The sequence below is a fragment of the Phaseolus vulgaris genome, chromosome 3 (genome assembly GCF_000499845.2).
Source record: "Phaseolus vulgaris cultivar G19833 chromosome 3, P. vulgaris v2.0, whole genome shotgun sequence".
Classification (NCBI taxonomy): Eukaryota; Viridiplantae; Streptophyta; class Magnoliopsida; order Fabales; family Fabaceae; genus Phaseolus; species Phaseolus vulgaris.
The window spans coordinates 27,128,584-27,145,045 of NC_023757.2; the positions used below are offsets into that span (position 1 = coordinate 27,128,584).

General features: G+C 32.8%; 3 protein-coding genes across 3 annotated transcripts; 1 reads left to right on the plus strand and 2 right to left on the minus strand.

The window, feature by feature from the left end:
- The first annotated feature begins 1,041 nt into the window (after positions 1-1,041).
- On the plus strand, positions 1,042-4,653 carry LOC137806963 (tubby-like F-box protein 3). Its single transcript, XM_068607365.1, has 6 exons — positions 1,042-1,494; positions 2,654-2,741; positions 2,896-3,025; positions 3,115-3,294; positions 3,458-3,949; positions 4,329-4,653. The coding sequence occupies exons 1-5, from the start codon at positions 1,276-1,278 to the stop codon at positions 3,921-3,923; spliced, it is 1,083 nt and encodes a 360-aa protein (XP_068463466.1). The 5' UTR covers positions 1,042-1,275; the 3' UTR covers positions 3,924-3,949; positions 4,329-4,653.
- Positions 4,654-7,364: 2,711 nt separating this feature from the next.
- LOC137806964 (ribosomal RNA-processing protein 14-C) lies at positions 7,365-9,036 on the minus strand. Its single transcript, XM_068607367.1, has 2 exons — positions 8,888-9,036; positions 7,365-8,623 (listed from the first exon to the last, which is right to left on the minus strand). Exon 2 carries the CDS (start codon positions 8,588-8,590, stop codon positions 7,529-7,531), a length of 1,062 nt encoding a protein of 353 aa, XP_068463468.1. The 5' UTR covers positions 8,591-8,623; positions 8,888-9,036; the 3' UTR covers positions 7,365-7,528.
- Positions 9,037-11,302: 2,266 nt separating this feature from the next.
- Positions 11,303-16,183, minus strand: LOC137806962 (probable serine/threonine-protein kinase At1g54610). Its single transcript, XM_068607364.1, has 7 exons — positions 15,059-16,183; positions 14,494-14,778; positions 14,051-14,368; positions 13,652-13,879; positions 12,958-13,058; positions 12,462-12,576; positions 11,303-11,744 (listed from the first exon to the last, which is right to left on the minus strand). The coding sequence occupies exons 1-7, from the start codon at positions 15,362-15,364 to the stop codon at positions 11,454-11,456; spliced, it is 1,644 nt and encodes a 547-aa protein (XP_068463465.1). The 5' UTR covers positions 15,365-16,183; the 3' UTR covers positions 11,303-11,453.
- Between the last annotated feature and the right edge of the window lie 279 nt (positions 16,184-16,462).

The window sequence follows — 16,462 nt, forward strand, 5'->3', positions numbered from 1 at the left end:
GACCGAATCCACGGCTTCTACTTAATTTAATAAAAAAACAATTTAAAAAAATAAAATAAATAAGTCATGTCTTCATGCATGACTTCTATTCGATTATAAAAAAATGGTTAGGACATTACGTACGATTTTTATAAAAAAAATTAAAAAAATTAAGACTGAAGTCATACTCCTAGTGATTTCAGTAAAAAAAATCTGATTGATAGAAAGTAGAAGTCATAATTAAATGCATGATTTTTTTTCATTTTAAAAACATCATAAAAAATATGATTTACCTATTTTTGTAAAAAGTAATAAACTTACCCATTTTAATAAATGTAAAAATTACACCAAATCCGTAAAGAAACCTAAAAAAAGTCATGCTTTAAAATGTTTTCTAATTTATACGGGTCTACAAAAGTTTTGAAATTTTAGGGATATTCTTCTTAACAATAATCATGTTTAAAACACGGAATAAAAACATGTTTTCAAACAAATGAAAGTAAATTATTTCTTACACTACTTTTCCTGAAAATAAGAAGTTGAATGTAAAGATGCTGTGACAAGATGGAAGACAACTATGTACGATAGTCATCATTCACAATTTTGAGTTTTCAAAAACATACTTATGCTTCTGCACAATAATTATATACTAATGTTGCAACATTCATCTTTTCAATTTTGTTCTTTAGATTTTTGGATTCTAATTTATTACAACATCAACTATCATATATTCAGTGTTGACTTATTTAATCTACATCATTCTTTTTTATTATTATTGCTGTGAAAAGACATTAAATATTATCACCACTTTTTTTTTTAAATCTTATCATGACTTGCATGGAGATATTGGTGGTGCAATATGTCTCTTGTAGATTGAGATTCATTTTCTTGGTTCATTAAACTAAACTAAATTTTTCCAAATTTTGCTTTTGAATTATTTCAACTATTGCTAATCAACATCTTATCTAAAAAGCATATTTTCTAATCTTTAGTCTTCAATTCAATTTAAATAATTTGATTTGAGTTTGGAGATTAAATTTGGAAGAGGTGGATCCAAATCTTGTATTCTGGTTCATATCTAATCAATCCATCACACTCTCTACAGTGAACACGTTCTACCTTTTCCTTCGTCTTTTCTCTCTCTCTAACTAACAATAACTGGTAACCCTCTTGTCTCATCCTTCAACATAGTTTTTCTCCCCCAAGTAGATATTTCTGTGAAAAACACAACACAATACAGTGACCCATCATTGAAGTTGGAGTCTTTCCTCAAAAGGGGTGTGTGGGGTGCTTTCCATGGATGATGGGTTGGAGCAGAGTTGGTGGGCCAACATGCCCCACGAGCTTCTCAGAGAGGTTCTCCTCCGAATTGAGTCGTCGGAGGCCAAGTGGCCACCGCGGAGAAGCGTGGTGGCTTGTGCCGGAGTGTGCCGCACCTGGAGACTCATCGTCAAGGAGATTGTCAAGCCACCTCAACTCTCTTCCAACATAACATTCCCCATCTCTCTCAAACAGGTTACTGCACAATCCTCTCCATTCAAATTTCCTCAATTTCAATTAGTCGCCCTTTACTCTTCCACCTTTATTTATTTTCTTCTGGATTCATCATACTTCATCCTGAACCACTTGAAATACTAGCTAAAGTGATTTTCTATAAATATTCATCATGTATTTAGTTTCATCATAAGGAACTGATTCTGGTTCCTTAATTAATCTAGATTAGAGTAACATTAGTTAATTTTAGGTTAGATCGAAACTTTTTTATTGAAATTTCCAACTATATTTTTTGGAATAAAAGTATCCAAACATAAATCACCTCACTCTAAAACAAATTTTACTAAATCAAGATATGATGCACACACGGTCTTGCTTGCTTGTTTTGGAGTTTTTAATTTTGAATGGATTCTATGGAGATGCGGAAGCTATATGGAGGTATAGGTCAGATCAGAAAGGTGAATTTGAGGTGTGGAAGTAGAGGTTTAGAAGAGGTGAGACCAACTTCTAAAGAGTCCTAGGCTAGACACACAAATTGGTGCTAAAATAGAGTGAACTTGAGTCAAGTGAGACAACATTTTGGCATAAATTTCTTACTCAATTCAGGTTGCATTACAAAAGGCTTAACACACTTATTTATAGTTCTAAATGCAACCAAGGTTCAAAATTTAATCTTAAACTCTTCACTCCTATGGTGACAAATGACTCCCTCCCATTGGAGTAAATCAAATTAGAGGTTGACAAATGACCTTTCTTTGTTGGTGAAAAATTCTCTCATTAGAGAGATGATGACATGTGGACCTTCATGCCCTCCTTGCCTATGCTTAGATGGATTTCTCATGCTTCATATGTCATGCTTACAATTTACACCCTCTTTTCCTGTGTATATCCTACTCTACTAGGCTAAATACATGAAAAATAACCAAAAAACAAGTCCAATAAAATCTTCACTACTATGTACAAATTTTCAATGCTAGAAAAGACTCTTCCAAAATATGCTGGTTAGATGGTCATCCATCAAGACATGTGTGGTTATATAAGAAATATAAGATTAAATAACACATTTGTCTAGTGATTTATGAGTTGGATTTTTGAAAATTAGACTTTTGTCTTCCTTGTATTGTTATTCTTAAGTTGCACTGCTTAAACATAACCTGAGTTGGTAAATACATTTTGGCAGCCTGGCCCAAGGGAACATCTACTTCAGTGCTTCATTAGGCGCAACAGTGGCACACAGACATATTATCTGTTTCTCAGTTTATCTAGTGGTTAGTAGTTAGTCAATAGTTGAGCTTATTCTTGATTCCCTTGTCTAAAATACTTCGTTAGTTTTGGAGGATAATATAAGGTTTCCTTTTTATGCTTTCTCAATTCATTGTTTAACTGTATGTTCCTTTTGGCCACTATCTTTTTCAATTGCAGCACTAGCTGATGATGGGAAGTTCCTTCTAGCTGCGCGTAAGTTCAGACGCCCAACCTGCACAGATTATATTATCTCCCTGGATGCGGATGATATGTCCAGGGAAAGCAGTGCCCACATAGGGAAATTGAGGTGCATTCTTAATCACGCGCTGTTGCCATTATTGTTCTTTTTAGTTTCTTAGGGTGAAGATTAACCCATTTTCCATTATATTTTATAAGATCAAATTTTTTGGGAACCAAGTTCACAATCTACGATAGCCAACTGCCTCATGCAAGGGCAAAGATGACAAAAAGTAGCTCCACTAGGCTGGTGAATCCAAAACAAGTTTCACCTAAGGTCCCTACAGGCAACTACCCAGTTGCCCATATCTCATATGAACTGAATGTATTAGGCTCCAGGTAAAGCTTTTAACACTGCTATCATAGTTCTTCATGTTTTTCTTTTGCTTGACAAACCTATAATGATTTGAGTTATGGATGTTTCTGCTGAAAGCATATTAGCTAACTGAATTTTTCTTATATACAAACTAAACAATACTTACCATATGTTCATGGCAAGCAGGGGGCCAAGGAGAATGCATTGTGTCATAGATACCATTCCTGCTTCTGCTATTGAACCAGAAAGGGTAGCTCCTTCACAGACCAGTTATTCTACTAGTAACATAGGTACTTCATTCCCATTTTTTCAGACAAACTCAACTCATCTAGAAAACTCCATATCTGGAGAGCAGAACAATAAAAAAGATGACGTTCTAGTGTTGAAAAATAAGGCTGCCAGGTGGCACGAGCAGATGCAGTGTTGGTGCTTAAACTTTCAAGGGCGAGTGACAATTGCTTCAGTTAAAAACTTTCAGCTGGCTGCTTTGACAGTCAATGGACATGCTGAACCACAAGAGGATGACGTCATCCTCCAATTTGGAAAAGTTGGGAAGGACATGTTTACAATGGATTACCGTTACCCTATCTCAGCATTTCAGGCATTTGCAATCTGCCTCAGCAGCTTCGCTACCACGGTTGCTTGCGAATGATGCATGTTTGGAGTATCTTTGGACAGGTATTCATCTCCAAGCTCAACATTCTAAAATTAGAACATAGCTTGGACAAGAAATGGATAAAGAGAAAGCTAGAGAAGGTAGAGGGTGTTTTGCAACAGCCTAACTGGTAGCTCATTGTGCAAAATAGCAATTGTGTTACATGTTTGTTCACTGCAGTAAGAATCAGCTTAGATTAGTTTATTAGCTTCTTTTTTTCTTCCTTCTATTAATCAAAGCCTTACTGGTCCATTTACAATACTTGGCATTGATAGCCATATTTCCTTTCAAAATCAAACAAGGAATATAATTTTTGTGGCTGATGTTGTGTTGATTCTGGGTGTAGTTTTGTGATTGTAACTGTCATGTTTGCTTCTTTGATCATGTTGGCTTTCATTCAAGCGTGGTCTTTAGCAGTATGGTGTGATTTGATGATGGCTTCATGGGAAGAATCTGACAAAACTGCCCAAAGGTAATTGGAAATTTGGATCATCGTCAGCTGAAATACTAGGGCGGTTATGTGGATGTGTGAGGGTTGTTTGTTTTTCTGAGATAATTTTTTCGTCCCATATTTGTATCTAGCTCCCTGTTGTGTGCGTGTATGTTTTATTCTTTCTTAGCTTTGTCTTTCATTTGTTTCTAGTTTCCTACAAGTGCAAAACACATGTTCTTGAATTATAAATTACGGAAATAATGTTTACAAATGCATTTTATTGAGTCCTCACAACATCCGGGCTTCTATCTACTATCACTTCTTGTAGTTTCCTAGCCTTGTTATAGCCTAATTTTATACGAAACAGAACATGATTTGAATCAGCCAAAACCACACTAAACTATTCAAGTGCTAGAAACAAAAATAATAAGTCAAACAATTCATACTAAAGGAATAGAGTAATCAATTTAGTGCATGTTTGGACGTTCTTTTCTTGTTTTGAATCTACTAATACTTGGTTTTGCGCCACTTGAAGTTTTTGAACGTGAGTTTTATTAGAAAACGTGGATCCAAAACACCAATCCAAACATGTTAAAAGTTTCGAAATTTAACATTAACCAAAAAGTACCTCTTCCGTTCGCACTTTTCCACTGATTTCACGAGTCTTTAAAAAAACGTACAATTAACAATTAAAGTTTATTGGATTTTTTACTAATAATGTATATTGTAATTATAAAATACCCATATTAAGTAAAAGATATTACTTTTTTTACTTAATGCACATGAATAAGAAATATTAACTACATTAAAATGCACATAGTTTTTTTATAACACATCTTTACAAATTATCACAAGTTGTTGTAAATTATCAATTTAGCATTTTTTTTATCAGTTAACTCTCATACTCATTTCCCGTTTTAGATCAAGACAAGTGATTTGGGTTTGGTAACATGTAAGCAATTGATTTCAGACTATCGTTTAATAATAATTTATCATAAATTTGTTTATTTTTATAATTGCTATTTTAAATTATATTTACTATGATCTTTTTATTGATTAATAATATGATTTTTTCCAGTGAAATGAAAGTGCGCAGAAATTAAACACGTCGAAACCAGAAAAATATGTAAAATGTTTCCCTGCAGTTTTATTACTAATAATGGCAATAAAAAAAATGCTATCCAATTATAGAGATATGGTATTGATCATTGATAGTACCCCTTTTGTTAGAAAAGTAGGACATTGTGTAAAAAAAAGTAGTACGTTGAAACTTCAATCAGTTTTACAAATCCTGGAAAGACAACATTAAAAGTGAATTTGAGCTGCCATGCACAGAATATTCTCATAGTGGAAAGATGGAATTGAAGAAGGAAATTGAATGCTTATCAAGAAATTAAAGACTCTGTTAGTTCAACAGCTAGAAGATTTGTACAAGAGGATTGCAGCATCTTACACTTCATGAATTTATTTAAGCATGCTAAGCTGATTCATTACTAAATAATCTTCAAAGTAAAAACCTCCAAAGACAAAGACACCGCCAATTTAACTGCTTATGCTCGACAGTAAAAAGGGTGCATGATTCCTGGTTTGTTGGATGAATTTCACAGGTAGAGACTATGCTATTGAATTTAGGGCCGTGGCAGAGCCGTGAGAATACACTTTAAATATCTAAAACAACAAAACTTATTTGAGAGACATTATAAATGCATGCATCTAATTTTATCCAAACTGTCTAAGAACAATTTACCAATGTTCAGAAATCCTACGCACTTCAAAAACTTAGTGTGCTTGAAGCTCCTTATTGTTGAATTTTCGACAACTGTAATTTTTAATACTCCTTTCTTCAAGGTTGATGCATCTTATTATTTAATGGTTGTGGGAGTGCACCACACATGAAGGAAAATAACTATTGGAAAAAAGTGTGGCAGAAAGGCTAGCATGCTCTAGTGCCAGAAAAAAAAACACTGGATTGTGTATGCTAAATTGTTTAAGGAAATTACCTAATTTGATAAGAATAATTCGTGGGAAACAAAAAATTGTAAGAGTAAAAACGTTGACCCCTGGTATTTGCTTTCTTTTCCCCCTAGCTAAGAACAGCTTTATCAAAACATATAACTGTTCCAACAAGACAAGAAGCATGGGCCTTACTGCCATAGTAATAGAATTACTAATCCTAGTAACTTTCCATGTTCTCTTGACTCCATATCAAAATAAATAACATGGCCAGGCCACATAACGGGCATGAAAACTCCTCTTCGCACCGCACCATAAAAACAATACAAAACCTTCTTAAACAAATTATTCCTTTCAGTAAAAAGAGGGAAAACATAACATTTCAACAAAATGAGAAAAATTGAAACGTTAAAATTCACCAACAAGTCAGCCAAATTGGTATTCATTTTTCGATTGTTACACAGCCAAATAGATATTGTATACTTGTTGAAAGAGGAGTTTTCCATGCAACACTAGAATAAACTTTCCCACCACCTCACAGGAATACCAAATGATGATTTGAATAAGGGGACAATTAAATATGCCTATGTATAATTAACTAGAAACCCCCTTACAAATAATAAAATTAATTTTTTTCAATCTGATTATTCCTAGGAATAAACAAAGATAACTTACAAACACCTTCTAAACAAATTAGAACACTACTGTATTAGTAACGTTTACAGTACTCCCTAAACCTACAGTTGTGAAATACTTAAAATGTTGTAAAGCTAAAGGACCTGCCAGATGCACAGAGCAATGTATATACCCTAGTCTTTGTCAATACAATTTCCTCTGTTCCTATCCAAACAAAGGAGACGTCTACGTATTGAATACAAATTTAAGACCACACCTGGTACACTAAGGGTCTTCGAGAGCAACATCTCAAGAGCTAGCAATATTTAAGACGTAGATATATCTCTCTTTTAACACAATACTTGCAATCCAGTAGTAATAGACACTAGTTACAAGAGCTAGCAATTTGTTAAAACATGGCATGCCTATGTAGAAAATAATAGAAAATAAAATATTTTTCATTTCAAGAAATGTGCATACAGAACTTGATAGGTGCACCTTTTTCGAGCCATTGAATTGTCATTCTCTAACACCGATTCTTCAAAAGCTAGAAAACAATAATGTAAAGAAAAGGCACAAATCAATAAACTTCAAAATCATATTAGGTGGCACCACCACCATTCATAAAACCTTCTTTGCGACCTTCGAAGCCTGGTCGCATAAGCTTTTTCTCTCTTTTGGCAATTTTCCGCATTTTCTTCTCATGAATCCTGCCAGCTATGTTCTCTGTCCTTTTCTTCTGTTTCTCCGCCTTCAATTGGTCCCTCGTTTGGATTCTATCTTTCCATTTCTCGGAATTTTTCTTCTGCTGCTTCTTCTCCTTATTAATACTTTTCTTCAGGAGCTTGGGATCATCGTGAACCTTAACCCCTGCTGCTCTATCCATGGCTGCTTTCCACGATTGCTTCTTGGCAAAAGCTTCAGCCTTCTCAGGATCATTCTTTTTCACTTCTTCCAACTTCTTGGCCCTTTCAAGTTCCTTATGCTTTGAAAGTTTCCTCTTCTTCCCTAGCATTTCCTCATTCTGAAGTTTGACATGGCCAAACACAAGCTCCTTGGAAGCCTCTGCAGCATCCTTCTTTACTTTCTCGACCAACTCAGCACTCACATTGTTACCTTCATCAGTTTCATCATCCCTCTTACGTTTATGGTCCTTAGTATATCCTCTCCTAGCATCTCTCTCATCCCTTTTCTTTTCTGAATTCCCAAGGTTTCGTCCTGCCCGAAACTCTTCAAGTTTGCGATGAAGCCTTTGCCGAAGCTCTTCATAAGTCACAGACCGATCATCTTTTTTCAATCCAGACAAAGGAGGTTTAGCCACTGCTGCACCCTTCTCTTCATCACTGTCATCCACCTTCTCTTTTCCCAAGCTTTCCTTGAGAAGATCAAGGGTAGTTGCAGAGGGTTTGTCAGGGTTCAAACGGTCCCTCCGAGACTTCTTGATATTCTCCTTGGTCTCTTTCTTCGCCTCAGCCTTTGCAATCTTGCTGAGACCCTGAAACCATGGCTTCTCCTTGTCGTCAGTAGGCAGATAAAACTTGGCCGGAATCAACTCAATTAACTTGTCAAAGAAAAGGGCATGCTCGTGGATCACACGCCCCAAATCTTCAACACCACCATCACACTCTGCCACAACACCACCCTTTTGTTTTCTGTTCTTCATCTTCGTCAGTCACTGTGTAACCCTAAAACCTCACTGCAATAGGATGGGGAAATTAAAACAAACTAATAAACACAATTATTTTTCGTTTAAATAGAATCAAATAGTTCTCGAGGACAAAAATAACGCAACAATTATGATATAGCAAAACAAAAAAGGGGTTCAGCGAAACTGAATTCGAAAACAAGAATGAAAAAAAATGGGTTCAACAAAACTGAATTCGAAACAAAAAAATGCAAAACAACGGGTTCAACCAAATTGAATTCGAAAACAAAAATGCAAACATTCAGCGGAACTCACCTGGGTAGAAGACGAGTAAGCTGTGCCCTCAAATTAGGGTTCTCATGGGTTGGAATCCATTTAAAAAAAAAAAAACTTTTTACTTATTTATTTTGTGTCCAGACATGGTTTGGCCAAGGCCCATCTCAATTGGGAAGGTTCATATGAATGTATTTAATAAAAGAAGATTTCAGATTTTTATTTATTTTTTAATTTATCATTATTGTATTTAAATTGTCATATGCATTTGACTATATATGTACATGGATATTTCTTATTTTATGCTAAATATATATATATAAAATAATATAAGAAACTAATCTTAAAAAAATTATGTAAATCATGTTATATATGTGCAATTTTGAAATGTGAAAAAATAAAATAATTGATTATTTTATACCTATATTATAAATAAAAATATTTTTTTATAATATTTAAAGTTTGTGAACATGTTTTATTAATAATTTAAATTATAACTAATTAAATTAAAAGGTTGGTATGAAGTTAAATATTATTTAAATAAATTATTATTTTAATCTTCAATGGAAACATTTATATATATATATATATATATATATATATATATATATCTGTGTGTGTAGTTAGTTTGTTAACACTTATATAAAACATACTAATCATTGTGTTATTTTATATAGGTGTTTTTTACTTTAAATAATCTTTCAATGTTAAATCATCATGAAGAAATACAAAATATAAGTACGTGATATTTTTATTCATATGTTTCAAAATATTTTTCTATTAAATATTTTTAATGATATTATTTTATACCACATGTCATAAGTATATAAAAATTAAAAGCCAGTATTTTTTTAATTCACAGTAAAGTTATATAAATTAAAAGACTTTCCTCCTGTCAGATGTATAAAAAAATAACACCCTAAAAACTTAACGACTTGATAAAATAATATATATATATATATATATATATATATATTATGATGTAAATATGAAAATAAATAAATAATATGTTTTATTAAATAATAGTAAGTAAGTAAGTATGAAGAGTGAATGATATCTTATTAATACCTTTAATATAAAATATTCAAAATAAATTAGTTAATTCAAATTAAAATTTATCAAATTAATTTGATGTAGAACTTTTAAAATAAGTTTTTTTTTTTATCTAATGTCCATATGAGTAAAGGTAGGATAGATTATCGGTTGATGTACTAACTCAATCAACTCGTTTATGGTAAGGTATATTAAAATATATTATTATTATTATTATTATTATTATTATTATTATTATTATTATTATTAAGCATGATATCTATTTAACTATGATAAGTTTGATAAATAAATAAAGTGTTGAAATTTTAAATAAATTATTAGAAATTTTTCCAAAATTTATGTCTATTTTTGTGTAAATATTGTGATCCTTGACTATAATTTGATAATAACGACAATTTTTATATATTTTTATAGATATTTACTTATTTTAATTAAATTTTATGAATGTGACACATATTAATAGAATTATTTCAAGTAATATTTATACTAAAATATATGATATTGTAAAATGTATGCTGAATATTAAATTTAGACTTTTACACAAAGATATATACTAACATGTTGTAAGTTTTTTAATTTTCAATTTAGATAAACCATCCATTGTTTGCAAATACTTATATTTTCCCTAATTTAAAATCTCAAATATAAATACTCACTTTTTTTTTGTTTGAGTCTTGACCATTTATAGTATCAACATAATGTTTTAGAAATTTTCATCAAATTAATTTTGGATTCTTATCATATTTCATTAATATTAAAATAATTTTTTTCGTATAGATTATTTTTTTGACCTTTTTTTATTGGATAGAAATCTAACCAAAATATTAGAATGAGATTTTTTTACCACTTATAAAATATTTATTGTTGTAAATAATTGCATAAGAACATCCTAACAATATTATGTTCTCTAGTATATATTTTCTTCCATGAAATAATATTTCAACATTAAACCACAGTTAAAATATATCTTAATTGTAATAAATACTTGATAAGTGATATTTTTATTCCTACAATTGAAAGTACTTATTTAAATTTAATGATATTAATGGTTACAATATATCATAAGTATATAAAAATTGAAAGCCAAATTATTTTTTATTTACAGTAAATTATATAATTTAAATGACTCTCCTGTTACTCTTAGATTTTTAAAATTATTAAATATATTACTCAGTTAAAAATAACTGATTATTTTATACGTATATCATAAATAAAAATATTTAAAATTAAAAAACTAATGAAATTAAAATCTAGGTATTAAAATGATATATTATTTAAATAAATTAACATTTTAATCTTCAATGCAATGAATATATATATATATATATATATATATATATATATATATATATATAAAATTATGTGTGATTATATTATACAGGATAGGGAATAAAGGGTTGATGATTGAGAAAGATAAAATATGTTGTAGCTCTCTGAAGCAAGACAATAAATCAGCAGCACTTTTGCAGCTTCACCAAACACCAATGCTTGTGAAAAATAATTGGTGTTCTATTGCAATTCTTTAATTATTTTTGAATACTCTTTCACACCATATCTATCTATAAGATTCCTTCTTTGAATGTGTGCGCCCATTCCCATTCCCTGCCATCTTCTTCTTTCTTCTTGGTGCATCCACACTAGTTTCCATTAATGGACCAGACCAGGTCTGGATATTTGATTTAGGATATGACAAGTTTGTGGAACTAAATGGAACATCAGGAGGATCAAAAATTGGATCCATGTGACGTGAAGAACCCAAAGGATAGCCTAGAGTTCCATCTTCATGAGGTGGAGGAAACTTTTCACTCTTGCTCTTGGCATTTGCATGTGTTACCAGTCGCCATCTCTGTAATAACAGTTAAACCATTACTACAGCATTCAGACACAAAAGTAAGCTCTCATATGAACCAACAACACTGTATGTATCAATGTCACTTTATCAAAATTGGAAAGTGCTTTAATTCTTAGTTAACTGGGATGGGAAGATACATACAAATGCATATATATGTAAGTTTCTCATTCGATCATTGAAAAGGGATGAGAAGGAGATGGAAGACGAATTTCAAGTGTTGTTTTAGACAAATGGATGCATGTGAAGATCAATGTTTTCAACAATCGCTTTATTCATAAGAATAATAAATATGAAGAATAAAGTATTCACCAAGTAATCTCTTAGTGATAATGGAGTTCGTGTTGTTCAAACTATTAGGAAGAGACATCCTAGAAAAGGTGTTAAGATGTCTATTAAGAAGAAATGAGAGTCCTTACTTTTCTGGGATATTCATCTATTGGTGTTATTTTGGTTCTTTTGTTTGTTCCATAGTTTTTCTTTGGAGTTCTTTTTAAAAGTATTAAAATCCTATGTTCTAATTGATCTAAATTTGATCTTTCTTATGTATGGGGTTTGGCCTAGTCCCCATTCTTGTTTGTTCTCTTTTTTCTTTATTTTTTAATAAAACTTTTTCATGTAATGACAGAGATGCTTAACATGAAGTTTAAAAAATATATATTCACCAAGACAAAACGTATTTGCACAGATGAATGAGGTGCTTATCTGACATACATCAATATTTGCTTGCAACTCAGCACTGGAATCTGGAATTGGAATTCCCCTTCCACCTCTATCACGTGGACGTGATTTCTTCACACCAGCGTTAGTTTTGTTAGCAGCCCTCAATCTACAGTCATGAAACATTACAATTAAATTATTGAAATTTGTGGATCTTCAGTATTTTCAATCAGAAAAATCTTTTGATTCCACCAGTATCATTGAGAGCTAGAGAATAAGAGAAAGTTCACAAGATGAGGGATAGCTGAACAAATTTGTTCAAACTATATACATGCCTCGCAACTTCCTCAGTCAAATATAGAAAAACAAGGGAATCGAATGGCAAAACAATCTAACATACAAACTTGGTCAGAATAGATTTTTATGCAAACAAGAATTCAAAAGATAATTGAGAATTTCATCTATAAGTTAGAGAAAAACTTGATCTTCAGTATTTAAATATATTCATGAAATCTTTGTTATGATGACTAAAGCAATTTAAGTTATCCACCTTCTAGCTTCTTCATCCCGCAATTTTGTATCCATCTCCTTGCTGGGAGGATATTTTGGAAGGCTAGAGGGTTCACAGGCATAAGGTTTTGTAGTAAAGAACTGCAAAACAGAAGCAATTAATATTAGACTTAGATTCTTATATTAAATTGTTGGAGTAATAAGGATTTCAAGCTTAATTCATCATATCTATACTTAAAACTATATATAACCACCTACATAAAGCTATCCCTGCCATTTTCCATGAGTGTCAAGCAACCTCGGTTTTCTTTAAATATAGAGTAAAACCAATCCAAGGAAAAAACAAATTCAAATGAAGTTCAGTATTACTAGTCCATCCACTAATAGACGCAATTTAAGTGATTTTATGAACTCTGTAAGACAGTTAACTCATGATAAGAATGTATTTCTTGATAAGTGGCAAACAAAGCCCTGACAATCCAGAACTTTTATTAAGAATAAACAAAAGCAATAAAAGTCAACAGGAGGTGGTATATGGCATGAACAAAGCAAATGTGGCTTGCTTAAAACCACACCCATCTTTGTTTGCAGTGAATTACTTATTCTATTTGTGAATTGAAACATGACAAGAAGGGAACAGTCAAGTAGATGTAGCAATCCTATGCATATATTTTAAGGAAATAGCAGAAATAAGTGATTTTGTAGGATTAACTAGTGATAAAATTGTATCTTACTTCACTCTGTAATGCAGCTGTGGCAGTTTGGCGTTCAGCTGGATCGATTGCAAGAAGGGTCTCAGTTAGTGGCAGAGATGATGCTGGGAAATTCTTAAATGTCTCTTCTATGCACCTCTTGTATGATTGTCGGGGCTTAAAAATGGTAGCATGTGGCAGCTTTGACTTTTTCCAATATTCATCAGAAGGAGAACCACAAAGCTTAAATATCTTATGTAGCTGCTCCACCTATGAAGCACAGAGGATATATATATCAATAAAATCAGAAGCACAAACCTCACAGCATGAGCAACAAACTCTTGCACCATTTACTAAATTACTAGTAAAGTGAAAAGTCTTATGCTCTTGAAAGGTTCTCCTAGAGAAATTATAAAATGAAATGAATCATTCAAAGATTACCTCGGTTCGACCAGGCATAATAGGCTTGCCAGCCAACAATTCAGCAAGAATGCAGCCAGCACTCCAGAGGTCCACTCCTACACCATAATCAGTGGCTCCAAGGAGAAGCTCTGGAGGACGATACCATAAAGTAACCACCCTGCTGGTCATAGGGTGCTTTTGATTAGGATCAAAGAAGGAAGCTAATCCAAAATCAGCAATCCTAAGAATTCCTTCGTTGTCAATAAGAAGGTTTGACCCCTTTATATCACGATGCAACACATGACGGTTGTGACAGTGTTCCAGTCCAGAAAGTAGCTGATGCATATAACATTTAACCTAAAACACCCAGATATGATCAAGAAAAGAAGTTCAAAATCAGAAACAGAAGACTGATTTGAATTATAAATTTCAACCAACCCTAGTTCTAGATTTTACAATATGCAAGCTAAATAAGTAAATACCTGAGACTCTGTGAACTTTACTGTTGGACTTGTAGCAAGTCCAGCCAAATCATGCTCCATGTATTCAAACACAAGGTACAAACTGCATGACATCCTTGAAGTCACTAAACCTTCCAGTTTGACAACGTTGGGATGATCCAGATGGCGCAGAATAAGGATCTCTCTGGCCATGAATTTGACACTCTCCGGCTCTAAATTGTCAAAGCGGACCTTCTTTAGGGCAACAATTTTCCCTGTCAAGGTATCCTTTGCTTTGTAAACATTGCTATAAGTACCTTGTCCAACCTGATAGAAAAATAGTCCAAAAAAGCCAGTTATAGATCAGATATTTGTTAACTTTACAAGAACAGAATGGAAGTAGACATTTTAATAGAAGGGCTTTCTATTAATAACTTTCAAGATAACAGAAAAACCCAGATCACAAAGAATTCTTGTTGTTAGATGTTGCTTACATTTGAAAACAAAAACAACATAAGCAATAAAATCTTCAAATTTGAAATCAAAACAACCAAGTTCCACATACTTAAACTGGAAAAGAAAGCAAAGCAGTCATTAACCTCCATACCTTATTCAGCTTTTCAAAAGTGTCGGCTCTTCTAGGGATCAACCCATTTATAGCTTCGCCAGCAACCTTGGAGAGCCAAGAGGGCCACCCTGCAGCTACTTGCTCACCATGCACATGGTTAGGTGGATTGCTTAACCTTGGATTCGGCTTCGAGGATCGCCTTCTCTCCCCTTTTGGGGGCTTGCTCTTTTCCTCTTCTCCACCCTCCTTAACATTCCCACCGTTCTGAACAGCACACTCTTCTGCTATTTCAACTTTCACTTCCTCTTTCCTCCTTGACGCTCCTTTCCCAAACACACACCCCATGTCTCAAAACACTCATTTACTCAAACCCGTCTTTTCTTCTTCTTCTTTTTCCTCTTCCTCCACCTCACATTTCCTCACTTGCCAGAACAACATTTTCCCTCATTTTTTTTGCAATTCAAACGCCACAGAGAACGAGAATCAAGCCCTAATAGTAGTTTCCCCCCGCCAATCTAAAAAGCTGAAAGGGGGGTTTTGAGTTTCAACCAAAGGAATGTGCAAATGTAAATTCAAAAGACCCTAACTTTTCCAGACAAAAGTGAGAATGCAATGATTTGGTGTCACCCCACAAGTTGCAATGCAGTCAAAGAAAATGAGCTTATATCAGTCAGACATGCACAGCAGAAAAGAAAAAGCAGAAAAAAAAAACAGTAAAATATGACCAGCTTTTCCCCCACTAGTGAAGTTCCTTTGTTCTTGTTCTTCCTACTATGTTCTCGGAAGTGGTTTTTTCTTCTAACCCTTTTAAAGTGTATGTGGATATGGATACTGAGCTATGTCAAGGTTGTAAACAGTAAAATTTTAGGAGTTTGGGGCATCCCAGATTCAAAGATTAATGTACATAAAACAATGTCTCGGAAAATAGAAATGGAATAAAAAAATAATAATGCGTGGAAAGGATCTGATATGCTTTTCCCCACTTCACTCTCGCACTCTCACACACAACGTTGTAGTGTCTACATACAAGTTAGTTTCGAACTTTTGCAGCACTGGTTTTGTATTCACTAAGGAAACTTCCATGGAAAACTATGGAGAGAAAAATCAAAGAAACGTGCCTTGGACACATTTAATTATTTATTATGCTTGATCAACGACCATGGTGAAGTGTTTTTATTAATTTTAACATGCAAAAATATTATTGGTTGAGTTAGTTGAATGGTAAGGTGGGTCCTATATGTTCTACCAACTAAACTAACTTTACCTGCTCATGGCTTCCTTCCTTGGCTATTGCACATTTATTTGCTTTACTTTTTTCTTTGGAAAAGGAAAGAAAAACTGCTCATTCTTATTAACACAACACAACTTTAATTTTAGTTCATGTATAATGATAAAAACCCCACAATAACAAAAATATTATAGTATTAGTATTACATATGCATT